The sequence below is a fragment of the Neophocaena asiaeorientalis genome, unplaced genomic scaffold (genome assembly GCF_003031525.2).
Source record: "Neophocaena asiaeorientalis asiaeorientalis breed wild unplaced genomic scaffold, Neophocaena_asiaeorientalis_V1.1 scaffold138, whole genome shotgun sequence".
Lineage (NCBI taxonomy): Eukaryota > Metazoa > Chordata > Mammalia > Artiodactyla > Phocoenidae > Neophocaena > Neophocaena asiaeorientalis.
In genome coordinates this window covers 3,054,929-3,076,969 of record NW_020172632.1, presented here as the reverse complement: position 1 = coordinate 3,076,969, position 22,041 = coordinate 3,054,929, and the positions used below count along the sequence as shown (strand labels likewise).

The 22,041-nt window shown below is 46.3% G+C and overlaps 1 protein-coding gene across 1 annotated transcript in view; it reads left to right on the top strand.

The window, feature by feature from the left end:
• Nucleotides 1-7,817, top strand: part of FAF1 (Fas associated factor 1) — a 469,659-nt gene extending 461,842 nt beyond the window's left edge. The window contains exon 23 of the mRNA XM_024739340.1: nucleotides 7,567-7,817. Coding sequence (XP_024595108.1) covers nucleotides 7,567-7,650 — 84 coding nt within the window. The 3' untranslated portion in view covers nucleotides 7,651-7,817. The remainder of the gene's footprint in view (nucleotides 1-7,566) is intronic.
• The last annotated feature ends 14,224 nt before the right edge of the window (nucleotides 7,818-22,041 follow it).

Below are 22,041 nucleotides of genomic sequence, written 5' to 3'. Positions count from 1 at the left end.
AGGGACATGAGCCAGGATAGCCACAGAATGCCTGCTTTCTTTATGGCCAAGGGAAAGCCTTTTAGTCACATTAACTGTCCCCCGTTTAGAAGTAGGATCAGAGGTTAAGAGGCAGTGAAGGGCAGTGCATCAGATACAGGCTAAACGCTCACAAACCTGGGTGCAAATTCCAGAATTATCTTTCCTACCTACCTACTCGGGCAAGTCCCTTAACCATTTTTGACCTCAGAAAATTCATCTATAAAATGAGAATAATAGGAGTACTTATCTCATAGGATTGTTGTGACCATTTAATTAGGTAATATATAGAACAACTAGTGTAGTTCCTGGTACTTATAAAATGCCAAACAAATGGTAACTTGTTTGGTAATGATGACATTAACAATTATTTTTTAAACTTGTAATATTTAATATGCATGTTTTATAACAAAATATGTTACTCATAGCTTACCAAAAAGATTAGTTGTTCTCCCAAGTTTAAAGTAAATGCTAATTTTGAACAAAACCAAGGGCAGATATATTCAGCTTTACTATAATACGGGAATTTACATATGCAGCCTTTGTGCTGCCTCATAGAGTAGAAGGAGCTCAGGATTTGAGTGAGAAGACCTGAGCTCCACCAATTTCTAGCTGTATGACCACGTGTAATTAATGTCCCTATTTGAGTTTTGGTGTTCTCATCTGCAGAAATGAGGATCAATTAGTCCAATCTCTTAGGATAGCTCTAAGGTTTAGATAATATATGTGAGAGTACTTTGAAAGCTTGTTAGCACTGAATAATATTTCATTGTCTGGATGTTCCAGTTTACTTATCCATTCACTTACTGCAGGACATCTTGGTCGCTTCCAAGTTTTGGCAGTTGTGAATAAAGGTGCTTATTAAACATCTGTGTGCAGGTTTTGTTGTGGACCTTAGATTTTCAGCTTCTTTGGGTGAATACCAAGGAGTGCGATTACCGAATTATGTAGTAAAAATATGGTTAATTTGGTAAGAAACCACCAAACTGTCTTCCAAAGTGGCTATGCCATTTTGCATTGCCACTAACAATATATGAGTGTCAGCATTTGGTGTTGTCAGTGTTCTGGATTTTGGCCATTCTAGTAGGTGTGTGGTGGTATCTCATTGTTGTTTCAATTTGCATTTCCCTGATGGCATATGATGTGGAGGAGCATCTTTTCATATGTTCATTTGCCATCTCTAGATCCTCTTTAATGAGGTGGCTTTAAGGTCTTCAGCCCATTTTTTAATTGGGTTGTTCATTTTCTTATTGTTGAGTTTTAGAGTTCTTTGTGTATATATATATTTTTTTCCTTCTTTAAATATTTATTTATTTTTGGCTGTGTTGGGTCTTCGTTGCTGCGTGCAGGCTTTCTCCAGTTGTGGCGAGCAGGGGCTACTCTTCATTGTGGTGCGCAGGCTTCTCATTCTGGTAGCTTCTCTTGTGGCGGAGCATGGGCTCTAGGTGTGCAGGCTTCAGTAGTTGTGGCACAAGGCCTTCAGTAGTTGTGGCTCACAGGCTCTAGAGCGCAGGCTCAGTAGTTGTGTCGGACGGGCTTAGTTGCTCCTCAGCATGTGGGATCTTCCCAGACCAGGGATCAAACCCGTGTCCCCTGCATTGGCAGGTGAATTCTTAACCACTGAGCCACCAGGGAAGTCCCTTTGTATATTTTGGATAATAGCTCTTTATCAGGTGTGTCTTTTGCAAATATTTTCCCCCGGTCTGTGTCTTGTCTTCTCATTCTCCTGACAGTTTCTTTGGCAAAGTTTTTAATTTTAACGAAGTTTAGCTTATCAATTATTTCTTTCATGAATTGTGCCTTTGGTGTTGTATCCAAAAAGCCATCACCTTACCCAAGGTCATCTATATTTTCTCCTATGTTATCTTCTAGGAATTTTATAGATTTGTGTTTTACATTTAAGTCTACAATCCATTTCGAGTTAATTTTTGTGAAGGCTGTAAGGTCTGCACATCTAGATTCATTTTTTTGCATGCAGATGTTCAATTCCAAAATCAATTGTTGAACCTAGCATTTTTTCTAAATGTGAAAATATTAGATCTAGACTTTCCTTTATTCAATTTCAAAATAAAAGCTTACCTTAGCAAAATTAAATAAAATAAAAAGGATTGATAATAATACTGACCCTACAAGATTTTGATTTAATGTTTGTGTAAATATCTTACAAACTATAAAGTACTATTCGTATATTGCTGCTACTGTAACTTTTAGTATTACTCAGCTCCTGCCCTCAAGTAGCTCCCAGCCTAGTAGTAGTGTTATATTTACGCTCAGGTATTTTTTTGTTAAGTGAGAAGCAGAATAGTGTGACTAGAAGGAACCCCAAAACAGAAGTCAGAAACGGGTAGAATATACTGAACTTATCAACTGTGTGATCAGGGCCAAGTCACCTGACCTCTCTGAGCCTCAGGTTGCCCACTTATGAAATGAAGGGGTTGGACTAAATGGGATTCAAGGAGCTTTCCCACCCTAACATTCTGGGACTCACTCAGAGTGAGTGGCCTAAGAATGAGAATCTGTCACATTGATTAACATTTTTCTCAGCAGCAGTGTTATACTTTTTCAGGGAAGAAAACAAAACTGAAGCCCAGGGAAATAATAGAAGTACGACGTACATGAAAAGTTCGAACTGCTGAGAAAAGGGACCTAGAAAAGAATAACTCTCTTTGGCAAAGAACATGTCCCACTTTTGTTAACACAGACAAGTTTCACAAAGCCAATTTACTAAAACACATAGGTTTCCTAAGTATCATATAACGAATAAAATGTCAAGAAGGTTGACTTTCCTTTTCTAACATAGACAAAGTTAGGCCATACCTCTTATCTGAGAATGCCCCTCCTCCCCACCAGGGAGTCCCAAAGGGTGGGTTTCTCTGTTGATTTAGAAAGTCAATAATTCAGTAAAATCCCAAGTAAATGGCAGAACATAAGCTCAGATTGCGTTTCTGTATTCGTATTTTATAAACATTTCAGGATTTTTTCCTTGACCCTTGACCTTTTGCCATTCTTAAAGTGAAGATCTTATGTCGTAGAAGCTTGGTTAGAAAACAACCTCAGGGTCATCTCATCCAACTTCTTTCTCTGTGTGGACTCTACTCTTAGCAGCACCTCTGGCAAAATAGTCCAGTAGTTAAACATATGGGTTCCAAAGCTAGATTGCTGTGATTCACATTCTGGCTCTACACTTAACAACTTTGAGACCTTGAGCAAGTTTTTAATCTGTTCCATGGTTCAGTTTCCTCATCTATAAAATGGGAATAATAATTAGACCTACATCAGAGGGTTATTATGAAAATTAAATTCTTTTATAAATGTTAAGTGCTTGGAATATGCCTGGTACAAATTAAATTCTCAATAAATGTTAGCTTTATCATCATGATCTTCCACAAATAAGCCCCTATTTGAATGCTTCTAAGGACAGCAGAGAGTGCCCTCACCTCTCCCCTCCCTACCCCTTTATTTGCCCAAGGTAGCCTGTCAACATGTAGGCCAGAAACATTCTGGTTATCATGAGCTTTGGAATCAGATGGACTTGAGTTTTAAACCTTATTCTATCTGCAACCTTGAGCAAGATAACCCATGGTATCTTCAACTTTAAAATGGCAATAATACATACTTCGTTCGGCTGTTTTGAGAACTAGTTAAGGTATTTTATATAAAGTACTTAGCATGGTTCCAGCTACACGGAGGCACTAAATACAACTGGCCCTTGAACAACATGGATTTGATCTATGCAGGTCCGCTTACATGTGGATTTTTTTCAGTAATAAATACTACAGTACTACACCATTCGTAGTTGGTTGAATCTTGGATGTGGAAGCCCGCGTACAGAGGAACCACCAATATGGAGGAACTGCATATATGGAGGGCTGACTATAAGTTATATGTGATTTTCAATTGCTTGGAGGGGTGGTGCTCCTAACCCCCAGGTTGTTCATGGGTCAACTGTAATTGATGGTTGCTACCATGATGATGATGATGAAGAAGAACAAAAAGAAAATACAAGACAGGAGGGGAAGGAAGAAAGGTAAAAGAAAGAGAAGTAGTAGCCACACCAAGCAGCTGCTGCTTTGTGAAAACGTTTTTTCTGACCAGCTGAGTTCTGCTCCCCTACAATTTTACCTCACCAGTCTCAGCTCTACCCACTGGAACTGCAGTAGGTGGAGGACTGCAGGACTCGGGTCTACCTGTCCTACTTGCCAGCCCTTCAAACATTCAGAGAGGACTGACACAGCCCTCTCCCTGCCCCTATAGCAGCAGTGCCCTCTCTCAGGAAGACATATCCCATTTTTCAGATGTGTCTTAGAAAACATGGTTTTTAACCATGTTTTTAACCTTCTAACAGGAAGTCCCTCCTGGCACACTCCCCATCCTTCCTGAATGGGGCCCAGAACACTGCAGGATCGTTTCACAATATGGCCACTCACAATATAGTGTCCTGCATCTCCCTAGGTTCCCTACAGTCTCTCTGTTCACTCCAGGCAGATGAGAATGGAAACAAAAATTGTCCTTGTTCACTTTAAATTTCTGTCTGAAATGACCTTCAAAGAAAAAAATTGCTTGTGATACAGGGCACCAGAGGGAGCAGCCCCAACAAAGCCACCTTTAATGTGAAGCAGTCCATTGATGGCACAGCCCCACTGAAGCTGTAGAAGGGGGTCTCCAGATATTGAGACATTACCCTGTCAGGGAAAAGGGAGCCCTTCTGCTGAGCAGCAAGATGGAAATAAGAGAGACAGCCTAGTGCAGGCCTGGGCTCCCGGAGACTTTGGGGAAAGAGCTCCAGCTGAAGTTAGACAGACTAGGGCCCTACCCAAGGCAACACTCCAGCCAGTAATGGCTGCTACCAGCTGAGCACTTACTGGTTCAGTCTCTGTACCAGAGCCTTCATCAACATTATTCCATTTAACTAGCACAACCTATAAAAGAGAAACTGATTATTCCCATCTTACAGGTGGGAAAACTGAGGCTCTCAGGTTGTATTATGTCATCAAGGTCATATAGGTAGTAAGTAACAGAGCTAGAGTTTAAATCTTAGTTGCTTCACTCTTTTTTACTATCAATATTATACCGTATAGACAGACCCTCACTAACTATGTGGCCTTAAACAAGTGGCAACCATGCTGAGCCTCAATTTTGTCAACCTTGCATGGTTGCTTAGGGATTAAATGAAATAACATATTTAAAGTACCTGGCATGTAATAGGTGTCCAAGAAATTCTAGTTTTCTCCTTCTCAAGTCCCAGCTCTCCCACTTAAAGTGACTGGGGAAAATCACTTAACTTTTCTCAGACACAGTGAAAACTGGATGTGTTTTCTGAACATCTAACCTTGCATATTGACAACATGGCAACAAGGCTCCAACCTGCCAACCTCTTTTGCTTCCTAGCATATCTTTTTGCCAGTATGCACAGCTCTGGCAGTATGATTTTGGTTTCTCCCAGCAAACATCATATTTACGAACCACAAATAACAAAGTAGAAGATGCCGGAAGAGCTCTGGCATGTTAATTAAGAACAATAGCAGAAGCAGCTGGGCAGAAAATGCCAATGAGTCAGAAGCAGAGGCAGCGTAGCTCTGTTTGTTGACAGAAGCCAGCAGAGTGTTGTATGTTAATTGGGGAAGTGGGTAAACATTTGCCAACAGCTTGCCCCCGGGTGCATTGGAAGACAGACAGCAGGCTAGGCCCTCCCCACCACCTTGCCTGTCCATCTGCCCAGAGCCCAAGAGATACCAGTAGAGCAGCCTTGCTATGGGTTCCTTATAAGCACAGAGGTTTCTGGAGGCAGATGTATCTCCTTAATGACCCTCCTGGGCATACCAGGTTTCCATCTGGATACAGTCAAAGATAGTGTTCCTCCTTCAGCTCGCCAGCCTGCCTGTGACACTCAGGCCCCTAGGGCATCCCCTCCCCATCCGCCTGGAGAAGACTGTGGAGCCATCTCATTAGGTGTGGCTTGAGTTGAGCAGAGGACAAGATTGTCCATCTCAGGTGCTATAGGCTCTTCCCAGGGGCCCTGAGCTCCTGTACATGTCTGACAGAGCAGACTGCCCGGCCTCCCATCATGCACACTTGGAGCTGTCCATTTATCTGTGTGTCTGTTGTCCATCCTTACAGTTGCTCACATACACGGCAGCCCTCATTGAACACCTACTCTGTGCCAGACCCTGTGCTAATGATTTATTTTTTCTCACTTAATCCTCACATCAGTCCTACAAGGTTGATACCAACTCCAAAGCCACAAAGCTAATAGCCAACACAGCTGTGATTTAAACCAGAATCTTTCTGGTTCCAAAGCCCGTTGTCCTAGTATTTCTCAGCTTTTTAAAATTTGTGTTCCCTTTAGGAAATTTTTGGGTTTTTTTCTCTCACTCTCAGATTTAGAAAACCTCCACATCACATCCTTGCCCCTGACCTAGGAGGCCATAAACCTAATGTAGGGTTCCTATATGATTAACATATCCCAAATGAGCCACGAAGATTTTGTGTAGCTTTATTCTCTCTATAGTTCATATTATAAAATAATCATTTTTTTATTTCTAAAATATAAAGTCATATTATGAACTTGACTCTATTTTTGGAACTAAATATCTTCACCACCACCAACAAGGAGACTGTGATATGCCTCCCTAGGGAGCCTCTCCTCAGCAGGGGAGATACTCATCTTTGGGCACGGCGGGATGGGCACTCTCTAGTTTACTACAGGTATGTTTAGCGGAAGATCAGCCCCCAAAGCTTAGCTCTTTCCTACCAAGCAGAAAAGGCCCTCCCCGCTGTCAGGAGTTAACCAAACACGGGTCTTCAGCAATGCCAGTGAGTTGTTTGGTAACCAGTACCCTTTCCTAAGACCCTCCTGTTCTGCTGGCCAAGCTGAGCTGTACAGGAAGCAGTGGGCCTCCACCTGCCCTGAGGTCAAATGCTAGTTCTTCCACTAAACTATGAGACTTGACCTCTCTGAGCCCTGGTTTCCTCGGTTATAAAATGAGAGTAACAGGACTTGGTGGTGCAGTGGTTAAGAATCCGCCTGCCAATGCAAGGGACACGGGTTCGAGCCCTGGTCTGGGAAGACCCCACGTGCCGCGGAGCAACTAAGCCCGTGTACCACAACTACTGAGCCTGCGCTCTAGAGCCGGTGAGCCACAACTACTGAAGCCCGCACACCTAGAGCCCGTGCTCCACAACAAGAGAAGCCACCACAATGAGAAGCCCGCGCCCCACAACAAAGAGTAGCCCCCGCTCGCCACAACTAGAGAAAGCCGGCGTGCAGCAATGAAGACCCAACGCGGCCATAAATAAATAAATAAATAAAAATTTTAAAAGCTTATTAAAAAACAGTAAAAAATATAAATTAAGATTTTTCTAAAAAAATGGGAGTAACAACACCTACCTCACAGGTTATTTTGAGGATCAAATGAGATAAGAGATGTGAAAATGCTCGTGCCTGTGCAAAGTAGGCTCAAAATCAATGTGCAGGATAGGATCTGAATGCCATGAGAGAAAATAGTGCTTCTTCCAGTCTTTTTGAATATGTGTTTTCTTTCTTTTTAGGTAACCCAGCTGGACCCAAATAAATCATTATTGGAGGTAAAGTTGTTCCCTCAAGAAACCCTTTTCCTTGAAGCAAAAGAGTAAACATGGCCCAGCAGTGGAACCAGCCGTTCCTTGACAAGCCAGAGGCCTGCATCAGGAGAAGGGCACCTCGCCAAGCCACCTACACGCTCGTCTCACTCAATTCAGTGTCACACTTCTGCCTCTTGCAAGATTGCTGGAAAAAAGTAATAATAAACATAGCTACTTAACATTTCCCATCCACGAGTATATGTTCCCAACCCTCATTGTACAGAACTATAGCTCTGCCTCTCTTACCCCCTTCACCTCGCCCTCGTTCAGTGACTAATGCGCTGTTGAAGTGTGAGTGATCATGAAGTAGGATTTTTACCTCTCCAGTGCTCATCTTCCCCACAGTGTCTGGGACAGTTCTGTCTGACCTGTGACACCAAGCTGCTCTGTATTTGATGTGTCTCATTGAGCCAGGGCTCATATACCTCTGCCTTTTTCTTTTCATGACTGAATTTCTACTTTGTCACCTAATTTTAAGAGGCAGGGGGAAAAGGTCAAATGGGACTTCTTGGCATGGAGATTAAACATTGTTGTAGGAAAAAAAAGATATCATTTTTGTTGGTACTTCCTGACTTCTTTACTAAGACGTAAGGTTGTGTTTGAGGACTGCATTTGACATATATGCAAGATATTCATTTACTGCTCCTGCCTTGGGTCCCCAGGTTCCATCCAAGAGGTATATGCTGTTCTATTACAGTGTAAGAAACTATTTAAGCTTGCGATGTGAATGTTGAGATAGTGTGAAGAGGACCAGTACCAGGACTTCAGTATCTGGCCCAGCTGCAGGAAGCTGCTGTTAGGTTTGCATTTGGGCAGTTAGAACCTCATGGATACCAGCTCCCAGGTTGCTGGTCCATCGGTGTACACTGAACACAGCTCTCTCCTGCTTTCTGCTCCCATCACGCATTTGGACCTTATCACTTGGTGCTTTAAGCACCTTGACTGTCACCAAAATCTGATCAGCCACCCCATGGACTCAGCCCAGCTGTCATAAGGGACTGGTTCTACTATTTCATCCTTTTAATGTTTCAGTATTAGATGGTAGACTCCCATCTCAAATGAAAGGGATCTCATTCTATGGCTGAAAATTCTGACTTCATATATTTAAGAGAGCAAACTTAGGGGCTTAGCTCAGAAGGCACGTGTTGCCTGAACTTGCATATAATAATTTGGGATGATTTAGTAAATGTGGATTCTTGTTAATGTATGGATTTGGGCTTCGGAGTTTAGTTCATGGAAGCACTGTTTATACCTTCACCGCCAATGAGTTCTTTTCAGTCTTGAAATGTTTCTCCGTATCTGTTTTTGTGTCCCCTGTGGTCTCTATCCTAGGGTTTGGGATCCTGATTTAACATTTTGTACTTGTCCAAAAGAGTCTGAGTGCTGGGCTTTTTCCCCCTGGCCCAAGCCAAGGGGTTCTCAGAAGACTCTAACCATGGCCTGAGATATGCCTGGTCATTTTCCATCTGCCCAGAAGTGGGCATTGGCCAGGAAAATTCCACCTTGTGTCTTTTCTCTGACACTACAACCAGGGACCTCCCCTGAACACTCTCTTCAAAGAATGTGTTTCTAACAGACTAGTGCTACATCTGCCTGGGTGCAGACCTTCTCTGGCCCCAGGGGTCTCTCCAGGGAGGCTGAAAGGAAAAGAGACCCAAAGTGGGGGAGTTCAACCTGAGCACTTCCAGTCCAGCTCCACTCCCACCTTCCTAAACTAATGGCCCCACGAGACAGTCATTTCCAATGCTACAGATGCACTAGGGCGCCAGCTTTTCTTTTTCCAGGGAGACCGTGTTCTGTAGCTGCTGTGGAGAAGCCACAACCCCGAACTCAGGCCATACTCAGAAACAGCAGCAATGTGTGGGTGGGGATTGGAGAGACACGACTCTGAATTCACTTTCATGTTTAACCTGTTCCATCTAATTTGGGTTTGACGTCATCATATTGTTTCCCCCATCATCTTCACTTCTGCATTCCAATAATACAGACTTTACTCTGAAACCAATTTCATAAAAGTTATTAAATGCTACTTGAATGTGCATGAAGTTTACACACCCTTTTTCAACCCTGCCTTGGAAGGTTCTTTCTCAGTCCCATGAAATCCTATCCTATGGGCCCCTTTGCTAGGAAAGGCCTCAGCTAATTATCACTGTTCACTCATACCATTCTGTTCTACTGAGCTCCAGAACAGAAGGCCAGAGCAATTTTATGCCCTTTCTTACAAATACAACATTAAAATGACTTATATAAAGTTAGGATCCAAGAAAAGCATTAAGTGCCTTTCTGTTACCACAAAAAATAGCAAAGTCCTTTGTAATTCTTCCTCCTACCCTTACACTTCCTTGGGCTTTATATCCCAGCCTCCAGACACAGAAATGTGTCAATCAGAATATGCGCTCTGTGTTCTTCTTATGCCCAGCTGTCTGGAATGAAGTTCCAGGGCTGCTGTCATCCCTGCCCCATTCCAGTTCACTCCTCTGTGTTTCTTGGATTATCACTTGTATGTTTGGAGCATCAGTTTGAAGGTTTGAGGAAGTATTGCCAATTTCCCACTGCCTCTCAGAAGGTGCCGTTTGGGGGAGTTTTCTGGTCTGCTGTGTTGTCATGCTCTGGCACCACTAGTTTTATGGGACATACAGGTGTTTGTCTTTGAATTGCAAGCATCTGAATGAAGTCTGAGTTCTTTTATGGAATCTTTCCTTTTCAATGTAGGAGAATAGGAATCAGGCTTTTATGGATTTTATTGGTGACATTAAAAACATAAAATAAGTTTGTGGTTGCATTAAAATTGCTACTCCCAAAGCTAGACATGCTGAGTTGAGTGTGCTGGTCAATGACATGGGTTTTAAAGAGGTTGCAGAGCTCTGGCAGATTTCCCCAAAAGCATGAAAGTTGTTCATTTGGTTGTGAGAAGGGGTCTTAATTGTCATAAGCAAGCATCTCTGATTGGCACACTTCCACCATTCCTCTCAGCCCCTCATCCAACCAGCCCTGGATCCCACAGGCAGATGGAACATGGAATCCTGATTTCAGTCCAGGAGTAACTCACATGGGCACTGCACTTTATAGTCCAAGTGACCCTTCCACATGCTTAGCCCATTTGATCCTTTTTAAAATTCTTGGAGGCAGATCTACACACACACACACACTCCAGAGACCTCAATGTCTTTCAGTTTGAAACTTGGTTCTGCCACTTAATGGCTGTGTGACGTTAAGGTGAGTAACTTCTCTGAACCTCAGTGCCCTGATAACATTCACACACCACTTTGCAGTTTACCACGCCTTCCACACCCATCATCACAGTCCACTGCAGTGAGAGAAGCAGGGCAGGCATGATCATTCCATATTTGTACATGAGGCTCAGAGGGTAGGTACTTGCCTGAAGTCACACAATGTCAGTAGAAGAATCAGAACTCAAGCCCCAGTGTGACTTTTAGGGCCACAACTATTCTATAAAGAACCTCTAAGTTTCATGTCCAAGAATGGATCTTAGAATCCCCTACAATTGTATACAAAAAGTTAGATGTGTACTTTTCTAGGAGGGGAGCCTGTATTTCTCAGATTCTCAGTGGGTTCAATTGACCCGCCAAAACTTAACAGCCACCACTTACATTATGCAAACAACATCAGACCATTTGGGAAGTTGAATTTGTCCATTCTTCTTCTCATCAAGTCAGGAGCTACAAGAAGTCCAGGAGCACTGCTGTAGGGCCCTTCAGGGAAGGTCAAAGAGCCCTGCACAAAGTGTCACTGCATTACTGGTGTCCATAAGGATCATCCCGGGGCATCATGGGAAGGAGGAAGGGGCCAGAGGACTAACTTGCTGAGCACTCAGGATAAGCCCTGTACCATGCTCGGAGCATTACATATGTTACTTCCTGTAACCCCGCAACAACCTGCTGGGTGGGTGATCTTGACCCCATTTTGAAGAGGCAACAGGCCCAAAGAGGTGAAGTGACTTGCCCAAGTTCCACAGCTAGTAACGAGCAGAGCAGAGTCTGGGACCCAGACCTTTGACTCCAAAGCTCCTGCTGTGTTTATGACGATGCAGTGCTACCTTCAAGGAAATTATGACATAACTAAGGCATTTCAAATAGTAATTACAATAACAACATCTTTTAAATGTTGGAGGATGCTAAAAGGGATAAAAAGTCAGTTTTATAGAAAACTCAGCTTTCCAAAAGTGACTCATTCCCCAGTGTGTCAAGAGCCAGAATTTAAGCAATGCCTTTTATTTTTAAGTACATGCAGTGATTTAAGAAGGTTCCCATAGCTTCTGCCTCTGACATCTCCAAACCCCACTCCCTACTCCTTCATCCTTTGTCCCACTGACATTTCTTCCCTCCAGACCTTTATCATTTCTCACCTGGGTTATAAAACCACATCCTAACTGATCTCCCTTTTTCCAGTCCCTTCTCTTCTAGACGATTCTCCACTTAGCTGTCAGAAACAGCTTTCTAAAACACCTGCCTCACCATGCTACACCCCTGCTTCGATCCCCGCAAAGGCTTCCCATTGCCCTCCAAATAAAATCCAAACTCAGCTTGGATTTAAAACTCCTGTCATCTGTTCCCTACCTCCCTCCCCATCTGTATTTCCAGCCATGCCCTCAACACACATACTGAACCACCTTACAGTTTCCTGAAGGCATCAGCTTTCTATCACCTCTGTCCTTGCACGTTATTCCCTCTGCCCTGAGTGCTCTTCCATCACCATTAGACTCCTACCACCATCCATCCTGCCTTCACTTTCAGTTCAGACTTCACTTCCTCCAAGATGGCTTCCCCGACCATTGCCACACCCTCTGCACACTCTCCAGGTTAGGTGCCTGTGCTGTGAGTCTTCAGCCCTGTATTGACTTTCTTGAAGCACTGGATCGCTCTGATCTATAACTCTTAGCTCTCATGTCCTCCCTCCCCGACCCCCAGGCTGTGAGCTCCCCAAAGAGTCTGAGTCACTTCATATCCTTAAGGCCTAGTGAAATGACTAGTACATAGTAAACACAGAGTAAATTTGTGCTTATTAATTGAATTCAAACAAAGAAACAATGGTGGTCAGGTACCAATAAGGTGGTCATTTCCATCTCTAACATCCGGCTTATCCGGGAACATCGTGAGGGCAGACCCAGGTCGTAGTCGTCTGTTTATTCCCCTAGCCAGCCCAGGGCCTGGCACGTAGCAGTCGTGCACCCAGTAGTTACTGAAGCGGTTAATTGCTTGGAGCTGGAGCTGGTGAGGAGAGACAAAGAGTAAGGGAATTGGTGTTGAGCACCCAGGTAAGCCCTGCACTGTGCTGGGGGTTTATGCCCTGTCCTCCCACAGCTGCCTCAGAATCACTGTGAGGTCACTACTGTTAATGTCCTCATTTTACAGTTAGCAAAACTGAGGCTCAGAGCAATTATGTCACCGTCCCAGAGACATGCAGTGGTAGGGAGAGAAGCTGACCTTCCAGTCTGGATCTGAGCCCAACCCTCATGCCGGCTCTGTCTCCCCTCATCAGTGAGGCTCCCTCCCTGAGCTGCTTCAGTAGCTGTAACTTCTAGCCCACAGATGATAGAGTATAATAAACATTCCCACACGCTCCCCTCTGCCTTCCAGGATGCCACACTTCTCTAGTTTTCCTCCCACCTCTCTGAAAGTTCCCCCTCTGTCCCCTCTGTAGTTTTCCTGTTCTGCTTGCCTGTGGGATGTCAGCAGTCTCTGAGTTCCTTCCTCTGCTCTCTGCTCTAACAAACTTTCCTTAGATAAGAGGCAGTTTGTACTTTGATACTCAATTCAGAGTTTACCTAAAGTATAAACTCCATGAGGGTAGAGTCCATGTCAACCTGATTTGTTGTTTTATCCCTCAGCATGGGCCTGGCACTGTGTAGGTGCTTGATAAATGGCTGTTGGTACGAGAGTGAACATTTGTATCATGTCTGCGGAACTCATTTATCCCTCACAACAATCCCATGAAGTAGGAACTAGTACTCTCCCCACTTTATTGGTGAGCAAACTGAGGCACAAAAGATTAGGTAGGTAATTTGCCCAAGGTCATACAGCTAGTAAACCAAGAAGTCAGATTCAAACACAGGCAGTTTGGCTCCAGAACTCAGGCAGTTATCACTCCACTCCACTACTTCTCCTCCAGGAAGCCTCATGGAATCCCCAAGACAAGTTAGGGCCCCTTCTAATCCCCGTGTTTACCCCTAGTAGAACACTTATGACATTACTGTGATTATCTGCACAGAAGTGTCCCCTGGAGACCATGACAGGTCTGTCCCCACTGGGCCTGGCACGGGGCACAGACAGTAAATGTTATACGAGTGAATGAACTACAGAACTGCCCTCTGAGGTGGAACATACGATCCCTGTCTCTTACATTAATAAACTGAGGCTTAGAGGGGTTAAATCACTTGCCCCAAATCTCATAGCTACTATATAACATAACCCTGTCTAACTCCAAGGTAAATGTTTTTTCCCACCATGCATTTTCATCAGACCAGCATTTAATTTAAGTACTTTTAAGTTCCCTTTTCCATATGGAGATTGGGTCAGTTTTGACTCATCCATCCATTCATCATTTAGGCTTTTCATTAAAAATTGATTCTCAGCCTCTACCCTTGGCCCAGAACTCCCAGGCTGGGGTGGGACCACCAACTTCAAGGCAGTGTGGTCAATGCTAGAGGAGTTCCAGGAGCTGTGGGAAACCAGAGGAGACCCCTAGTCCAGGCAGTCAGAGGGCTTCTGGGGAGGTGTGAAGCCCATCTAGGAGCTCTGGCCAGAGTCCGCTCTGTAATGAATGGGGCCACCCAAGCCCAACAGTCAGATCCCAGAGTTAGAGAAGGTAAGCAGCGTACAAGATCAGACTGGAGCCTGCCCCTCTGGGCTCGGGTCTCCGGGCCCCTGGAAATGTTATTGCCTTACTTGAGCACACACTGGTAACATTTGCATAGGACTTTCCTGAAGAGTTGGCAACAAAGAGAGTCTTACTGAAATTTTTCTGTGTTTTGGGAGTTGGGTGGAAGCACATGCAGGGGAAACCAGGTGTGGAGGCCAGGAACTTTGCTCTATTTCCAGAGGTGGATGCCAGGGCCTCAGCTGGATGGAGCATCCCACATGGGAACCGTCTTCTTCCTAGCTGGGTCTGCATAGTCCTTTTCTCATTTCAGAGCATTTCCAAGTCCAGCAGGTCTACCTTTTCTTATTCTACAGATGAAGAAATGAAGGACCAGAGCAGTGAAGTGACTTGGCCAAGGCCTCCCTTCTGGCATGCCTTCAACTACACCAAGCATCAGTGGGGAGCTGGCTTGCACAGCTGTTGCCTACATGCCTGAGTTTCTTCATATAAAAAAGGGGTGCATTTTACGAGTTTTTTATATGCTATAGGAGGCCATGAACACAGAGAGAAGAACAGGTTCTCTGGAATAAAAGTGGTACTGTGCCACGGGGGCACAGAGCCCAGCCCCTGCCTTTGGGGAGCCCCACTAAGAACCAGCAGTTGCCAGGGTGTGCTTCAAATAGTGGAAGAGAAGAGATGGGTGGGGGATGCTTCCAGAGGCTGGGGGTGGGCCCTGGGCTGGGCTGCTCCTTTCTTACTGACACAGTACCACTTTGTGCTTTGTGACAAACATGTTCTGGTTAATGGAGCCCCTGGAGAAGGTGCTCGGTGAAGTGGGGAGGGAGGGAGATACCCCGGGCCCGCCAGAAGATCTCTGAGCCAGGCAAAGCCATCAGAATTCTGATTCTGGAGGGAGTTTTCAGATCATGGTTCAAGTGCAGAGGCACTTCCTGTCACCAGCTCCCAGCACCCCAGTCTTCCTTCTAATGGAGGCAAAAAGGTACTGAGAAAGGAACGGTTTTCCTCAATGCAGGCAAAGAGAGGAAATCATTAATCCAACAACTGCTAACAAATAATAATACCCAATATACCTGAGTGTTTGCTACATGTCAGACACTGAGGACTTTACATCAGTTGTGTTACTGAAGCCTCACAATGATCCCATGAAAGCATTGTTTTTACTCCCATCTTAGGTAGGAGGAAATGTGACAAATGCAGGACTCCAGCCCAGGTCTGTTTCCACACTGGCAGCCCTGCTCAGCCAGGCCCTGTGACCAGAGGTACTGGGGATGCATGAAGGGTGGTGCCAGACTCTTGCCCGGCAGTGAGGGCACAGTGTGGTCAGTCCTGAGGGGCGAAGGGGGGTTCTAGGTGCACAGAAGGGAGTGAAGAAACCCCCAAGAAAAGAGGCTCCAAACACCTTCCTCCACCCCTCCTCTACCCATCCCCAGGGGATCAGTTCAGAGAAATGGGGGTGAAGGAAGTGGCCTCAACTCCACCTCCAAGTCTCCAACCAGTCTCTTCTGTAGATGCAAAGAACAGTTCTCGTCCTTGCCCCCGCCCCAGCTGTGTGACCCTGGGAAAGTGACTTCCTCTCTCAGTTTCCTCCAGTATGAATTGGAGATGAAGATGGGTGGCTGCGTGGCTTGAGAGAGGGGGCAATGCAGAGGCACTCGGAGAGCTTGCAGGGTCAGCCTGTGCGAACGGTACCTCTGACAAGTACAGGGGGCATCCAAGGGGCTGCGTGCTAAAGAGCCAGTAGAAGTTTCCCAGGTAACTGACTGGCCTGGGCCTGGGAACCTGGAGGGGGCGTCTGTACATCGTTGCCACACCAAGCCTGGAGTCTGAACCACCCACTGGGACAAAAGGGTCTACTTGTGAGCCAGCTTTCCGACCCCAACACTGCGACTGCCCTGGCCAGGGAAGAGAGTGAACATGTGGGTCTCCAGGCCAACCAGTATCCGGTCCTGAGCCAGTCATGCAGCTTGGAACTCACCCACCATACACAGTATGGAAGAAGACTGGGCAGTCCCAGGGCAAAAGAAGGGGTGGAGGGAATAGGAGGTGGGGCAGTGGTGGTGGAAGTCAGAGTAGGAGAGCTCTTTTATCTGAGGGAGATAGGCCGGGGGGGCGTGGGTAGTCTGGGGCTGCCCGCGAGGATGGATTAGGTCTCTCCCTCCAAGCCACACCCCTCTCTCATGTCTTCATTTTGGTCAGTGACCTGGGGATTACAGGCTGCTGACAGATGGTCCCTCCACTTCTGAAGCGGGGTCAGGACTCAAACCCGGCTGATTCGGCCCGAGAGCCGAGCCCTAATGCCCTTCCTCTTCGCATTTTCTTCCCCCCAAATGCGGTAGCCTGGCCACTGCCATCCTCCAGGCAGTCTGATTCCAGTGTGGCCGGGAGGCAAGCCCAGAGCGAGTCACAGCAGCGGTGGCTCCCGAGTCGCGAGTCAGGATGGCGGGGAGTCTGGTTGGCGGGTCGGACCCAGGGCTAATCCCCGGAATCGCTGTTTCCAAAGGCCCTCTTGGGAGATGGAGGCCAGGAGAAGGAAGGTCCAAAGAAGACCACAATGCGTGTACACACCGTCCCCAAAGTCCCAGGAGGACCTGCAAATCACTTGGGCCTTTGCACCGTTTTGTCTGGGCAGAATCGCCTCTCTCTCCCTCCCTTCCTCGGCCTGGTCAATTCCATGTCCTTCCAAACTCAGCTCCAGGAAACTGTGAGAACTAATTTAAAAGGGGGAGTGGTCAGAAAGGAGGCCGGTTTCAAGATAAGTATACTGTAATCCATAACTTTCTTCTGCTCCTGTCATAACCAGTTAGACAGACTTTGTAATGAGTGAAAAGATTCCATTCACAATAGCCACATAAAATGCCAAGGAATGCTTAAGGAACAGATGCTATAGGAACAAAACGACAAAATTTACAAAGAGATATAAAAGTTGTGAATAAGTGAAAGTCATTCTGGGTCCTAGATGGAAAAATACCATATTGTGAAGATGTATAATCTCCCTCAAATTAATTTCTAAAGGCAGTTAAACCAACTTTCCAAAGGGCTTTTTAAACTTCACTTTCTTTCTGGAACTAGCCTTAAAGATTCTAAAATATTTATTCAGAAGACTGTTTTTCCAAAACAGCCATGAGAATTTTGGAGAAAAAAATAAAAAAAGAATCAGGAATCAGGAGGTGACTTACCCTTCCAAGTATTACAGAACTACAATAATTAAAAGAGTGATACTAGTACAAAAGGAAGTAGCTCCCTAAATGAGACAGCACTGAGAGGACCTAATTTCACCTGAGAATGCAGTGTAGGTATCTGGTCAGTGGGGACAGAGTGGGTTATTAAGTAGTGCTGTAATAACTGGCAAATCATTGCTGGGGGGGGCGGAATTAAATCACAAACTTACTTCACATCTTCCACCAAAATTAATTTCAAATAAAGATATAAATGTAAATAATTTTAAAAGCTGTAATATAAAATATAAGAATGCTTTTAGAAAGTTGGATTTGAAAAACCCTTGTTAAGTATGACCTGTAAATAGATTCTATAAAGAAAAAATGACAGATTTGACTACATGAAAAAATTTAATTTTGGTATAACAAAACAGGATCAACAAAAACAAAAATGGAGAAATGCAGCATATGTCCAGATAAGAGGATACTGCTGCCTTTACTATATAAACAGCTATTACAAATTAAGAAAAAGAGAAACTATACGTTAGAAAAATAAGCAAAGATATACATAGATTTTTTAAAAACATGAGTGACCAACACATATAGGAAAAACTAAGGAATCACTAAGGAAATGAAAATTACAGTGACAATACGATACATTTTTCCTGCTTGAACTGGCAAAGATTAAAAAGATCAGCAGATGCACTACTGTTGAGTGTGTTCATTGATACAACTTTTCCTGAGGGCTGACAGGTAGCTTTCAAAACCTTAAAAAAAAAAAAAAAAAAAAAGCCTCTGACCCTCTGACCATCAATCTTATTTCTAGGAATTTATCCTAAGAAAATAATTAGGCAAGTTCACAAGGGATGTTCATTGTAGCATTTTTTCAGTACAGCAAATGTTGGAAACAAACTTAAATACCTATTAATAGGGAATTGGCTAAATAAATTAGGGTACATTTATACAATGTACCTACAGTTCATAGCAATTCTTTTAAAAGATTATGCAGATATATTGACTGATAAGAAAAAATGCTTATATTTGTAAGTTAAAAAGCAAGTAACAAAAAGTATATTTTTGTAAATGTAGGCACACAGAAATATATATATTCCAGATATTCTTTGCTGAAATGTGTAAAATGTTTTATAATGTTTTACTTATCAGAACAGGCAATAATAATGTTTCCATTTGGGAAACCTGACGTCTTGCATCAGGGGTCCCTTTCTTCAGAAGCGTCCCTTGACCCTTCTTTGCCCACTCCCACCGCAGCCCTTTTCTCACTGTGAGGTCATTGACAGATGACTGTGTCCACAACTGGCCAACAAGAGCTCTTTAAGGGCCCATCACGATTGATTTATCTCCAGTCCTCAGGGCCAGGCACATACTAGGTGCTCAATATTAGTGAAATGAATGAATGAATGACCAGTATTCACGTTTTCATGAATAATCAGCAAGTTGAATGGAATCGAATCGGCTGAAAGCCCCCAGGCCTGCTCCTACCCGCCCAGAACTGAAGGTGAGAAGAAAAAATGCCTGAGAGTGGGAGTCGGATCTGGGTGCCTCTCTTCCTCTACGCTCAGCAGCACTGCAACCCCGGCAAGTTACGTTGCCTCGCTGAACCTTGGAAACTCGCCGACTCAACCCTGAAACGCGCAAAGTCACACCTCCCCCAAGGACTGCCTACCAAGCAAGACAGCACACACCAAGCGTTTCGCAGAGTAGTGGTACACAGTAGGCGCTCAAAACTAGAAGCAAGTAGTTGAGCAATGAACACCACTCTGCGCGTTTGTCCCAGGCTCAGATGCGCTCAACGAGAAGGATGTGGAGACAGGAAGCCTGGCGACACTGGGCGGCCGCCTCCCCTGCGCGTGACCTGCAGACACCGGGGCTGGATCCAAAGGAGGGCTGCTGCTGTGGCTCTGCGTTGGGGCTCCGGCCGCGCTCCCCGCGTGGATGCCCTGGCTCCCCCGCCCTCAGCTAGGGCCCCGGCCCACTCCTTCCCTGGGGAGGCGGGAAGGGGCTGGTCCTGCGGGCGCGAGGTAAGTGTTCCGAGAGGGGCCTCAAGCCAGACGTCCGTCCCCCGCATCCAGCCCGAGCCCTCGCCTAGACCCCGACAGAACTTGGGCCTTTGGGTAGGGGCGTCCCCTGGTACGCCTGGGTTCGAATTCTGCTCTGTCCTGTACTAGTTGTAAGATGTGGGTCAAGTCGCCTCACTTCTCTGAGTCTGTTTTCTCACCTGTCAAGTGGCGTAGCTGGAATTGAATTGCCTCTCAGAGACAGAGCTTGGTGTGACTTAAGACACTGTGAAGGAAGGGCGAGGCGCAGGGTCCCTCCCAGGAAGAGCGCCTGAGAAGTCAAGCGCCAGGATGGCAGAGGGTCTTTCTGGCTGCAAAGTTGTACCTGGGTCCTTGGTCCTGGCCTAGGCCGATCTGTGGCCTTGACCACGCAAAAGCCGTTTTAGCGGGCTGGGGACCTGCACTGCAAGCCAGGCTGCGCTTCTCACCGTCCATCTGGGGGTGCACGCGGCTGACAGTCTTAACGTGGCTCCGAGAGTTGATCCGGAGGAAAATATTGTCGTTGTGTGTCTATGCGTGTACAGGTGTGTGAGTATCTACGCGCGTGTCGTATGCATAAGAGCGTCCGTGGTTGTGCAGGAAACAGCGTGCTTGGGGCGGCCCGCGTAGAATCCTTCTCCCAAAGGCACCTTCCCTCTTTTCTCCACGCCCCACTCCGGGTAAGGAGTTTCAGCCAAACTAACGGAATCTGGTGCGGCCAGGGGAGGGGTAGGGATGGGAGGGGCGATTCCGTCCTGGAGCCACTGGTTTGAGGATAATTACTTTTAATGTCAGAAAGATTTAGTTTAATATCATCTCTATTAGGCTGCCGGGAGGGTAATTAAACGCGACGCGCCGCAGCCGGCAAACAGATGGCGTCTGCTTGCTCCGAGGCCGCGGGCAAACAGCGCAAAAGTCAATGCCACCCGGGTTCCCCACCAGCGCCCCCGGCCCCGCGCCTACTCCTGCGCCACCGCGCCGCGCCCCCAGCCCCCTCCACACCCTCAGTCCCCAGCCCCGGCCTCACCCTGGGTCTCCACCAGGGATATCCCTTTGTACCCCACCACTGCCTGGGCAGGGACGAGAGTTGGGGACCAGTCTCAGACATGAAGGAGGTGGATTTTCGTTGCTCAGAGCGCTCCCCCGGGGCCCTCACACCCTGGCACGGCAGAGGCGTAAGCAAATGAGTTTGAGCCAGGAGGACGTGCATGAGTGAGTGTGTATGTGTGTGACTGTGCGAAGATGGGCTTTCTGCCCTCGGCCACTTCATTTGTCCCGGAGGTCTGGCTTTCTCTGCTCAGGGTCCAGCCGCCCGCAAGGCCCTCGGGTAGGGTTAGGTCCGTGGACGAGCGATGGCGCAAGTGCACGAGCATATGCTCGGGTCTGGTGTTCAGCCACTGAGATGGGAATCTGTGAGCACCTGGGTGAGAGGTCACCCACCGAGTGAATGTCTCAGACTGAGGACATGCTTATGAGAGTGCTGTGAAGTCCATCAAACTTTCCGAAGGGATCCTCTCAGGTGGGAGAGCAGCGTCAGAGATGCATGCACCCTCTGGGCGGACACTCCGTGCAGGTACGAGGTGTGTCCAAGACTTGTGCAGAATGAGGTCACACGTGCAGACTGTGTGTCCAGCTGTGAAGCCACACTCTGGTGTGCGTCAGGGGCGTAGCCCCTAATGCCTCAGTCTGGGCATGCTCTCCCCACCGCTGGCAGCTCTGTCCAGCCACCCCCTTCTGGTCTGCTCCCCTCTGAGAGCACAGGCCAAATCAGGACTAGCTCAGAGTGGCCTATGGAGGTGTGAGTGCAGTGACTTCGACCAAGGACGGTTACTCTGACTCCTTCCACGACACATTCACTCCCATGAGCAGGGGGGACATCAGAACCTCGGGGATATGAAAAGAAAGACTGTGGGTCCTAGACCTGTTGGGCGGTGAACCCAAGGAGAGAGGTGACTGCTCTAGGGGTGGGCAGGTTCCCTCTGGTTGGGCTGGGTTCCAGAATGTGTCCTCTCCCCAACTTAAGAAAATGAGATTCCTTCTATGCCAGCGGGAAAACGCGGGGATCCCAAATCCTGTGGCTTGACCCTTGGCTGCCGCAGGATCACTGGGACCGGACTGGGGGAATCTCACAGTGGCCTGGCCTCAAGTGCGAAGAGGGGTGTTTGGGCCAACGCCTCCCCGGAAGCTAGGCAGATTTCTATTGTTCATTTCGTTTGGGGTTTAAAATAATGTCTCGAAAACTTTATCCAAGGTAGCTCTGGGAGGAGGCGCCGGATTCTGTCATCTCTCCTCCACCCACCGCCCTGCCAGGGTGCAGTTAACGCATAGATTTCCTTGACCTCATAACCTCAAGA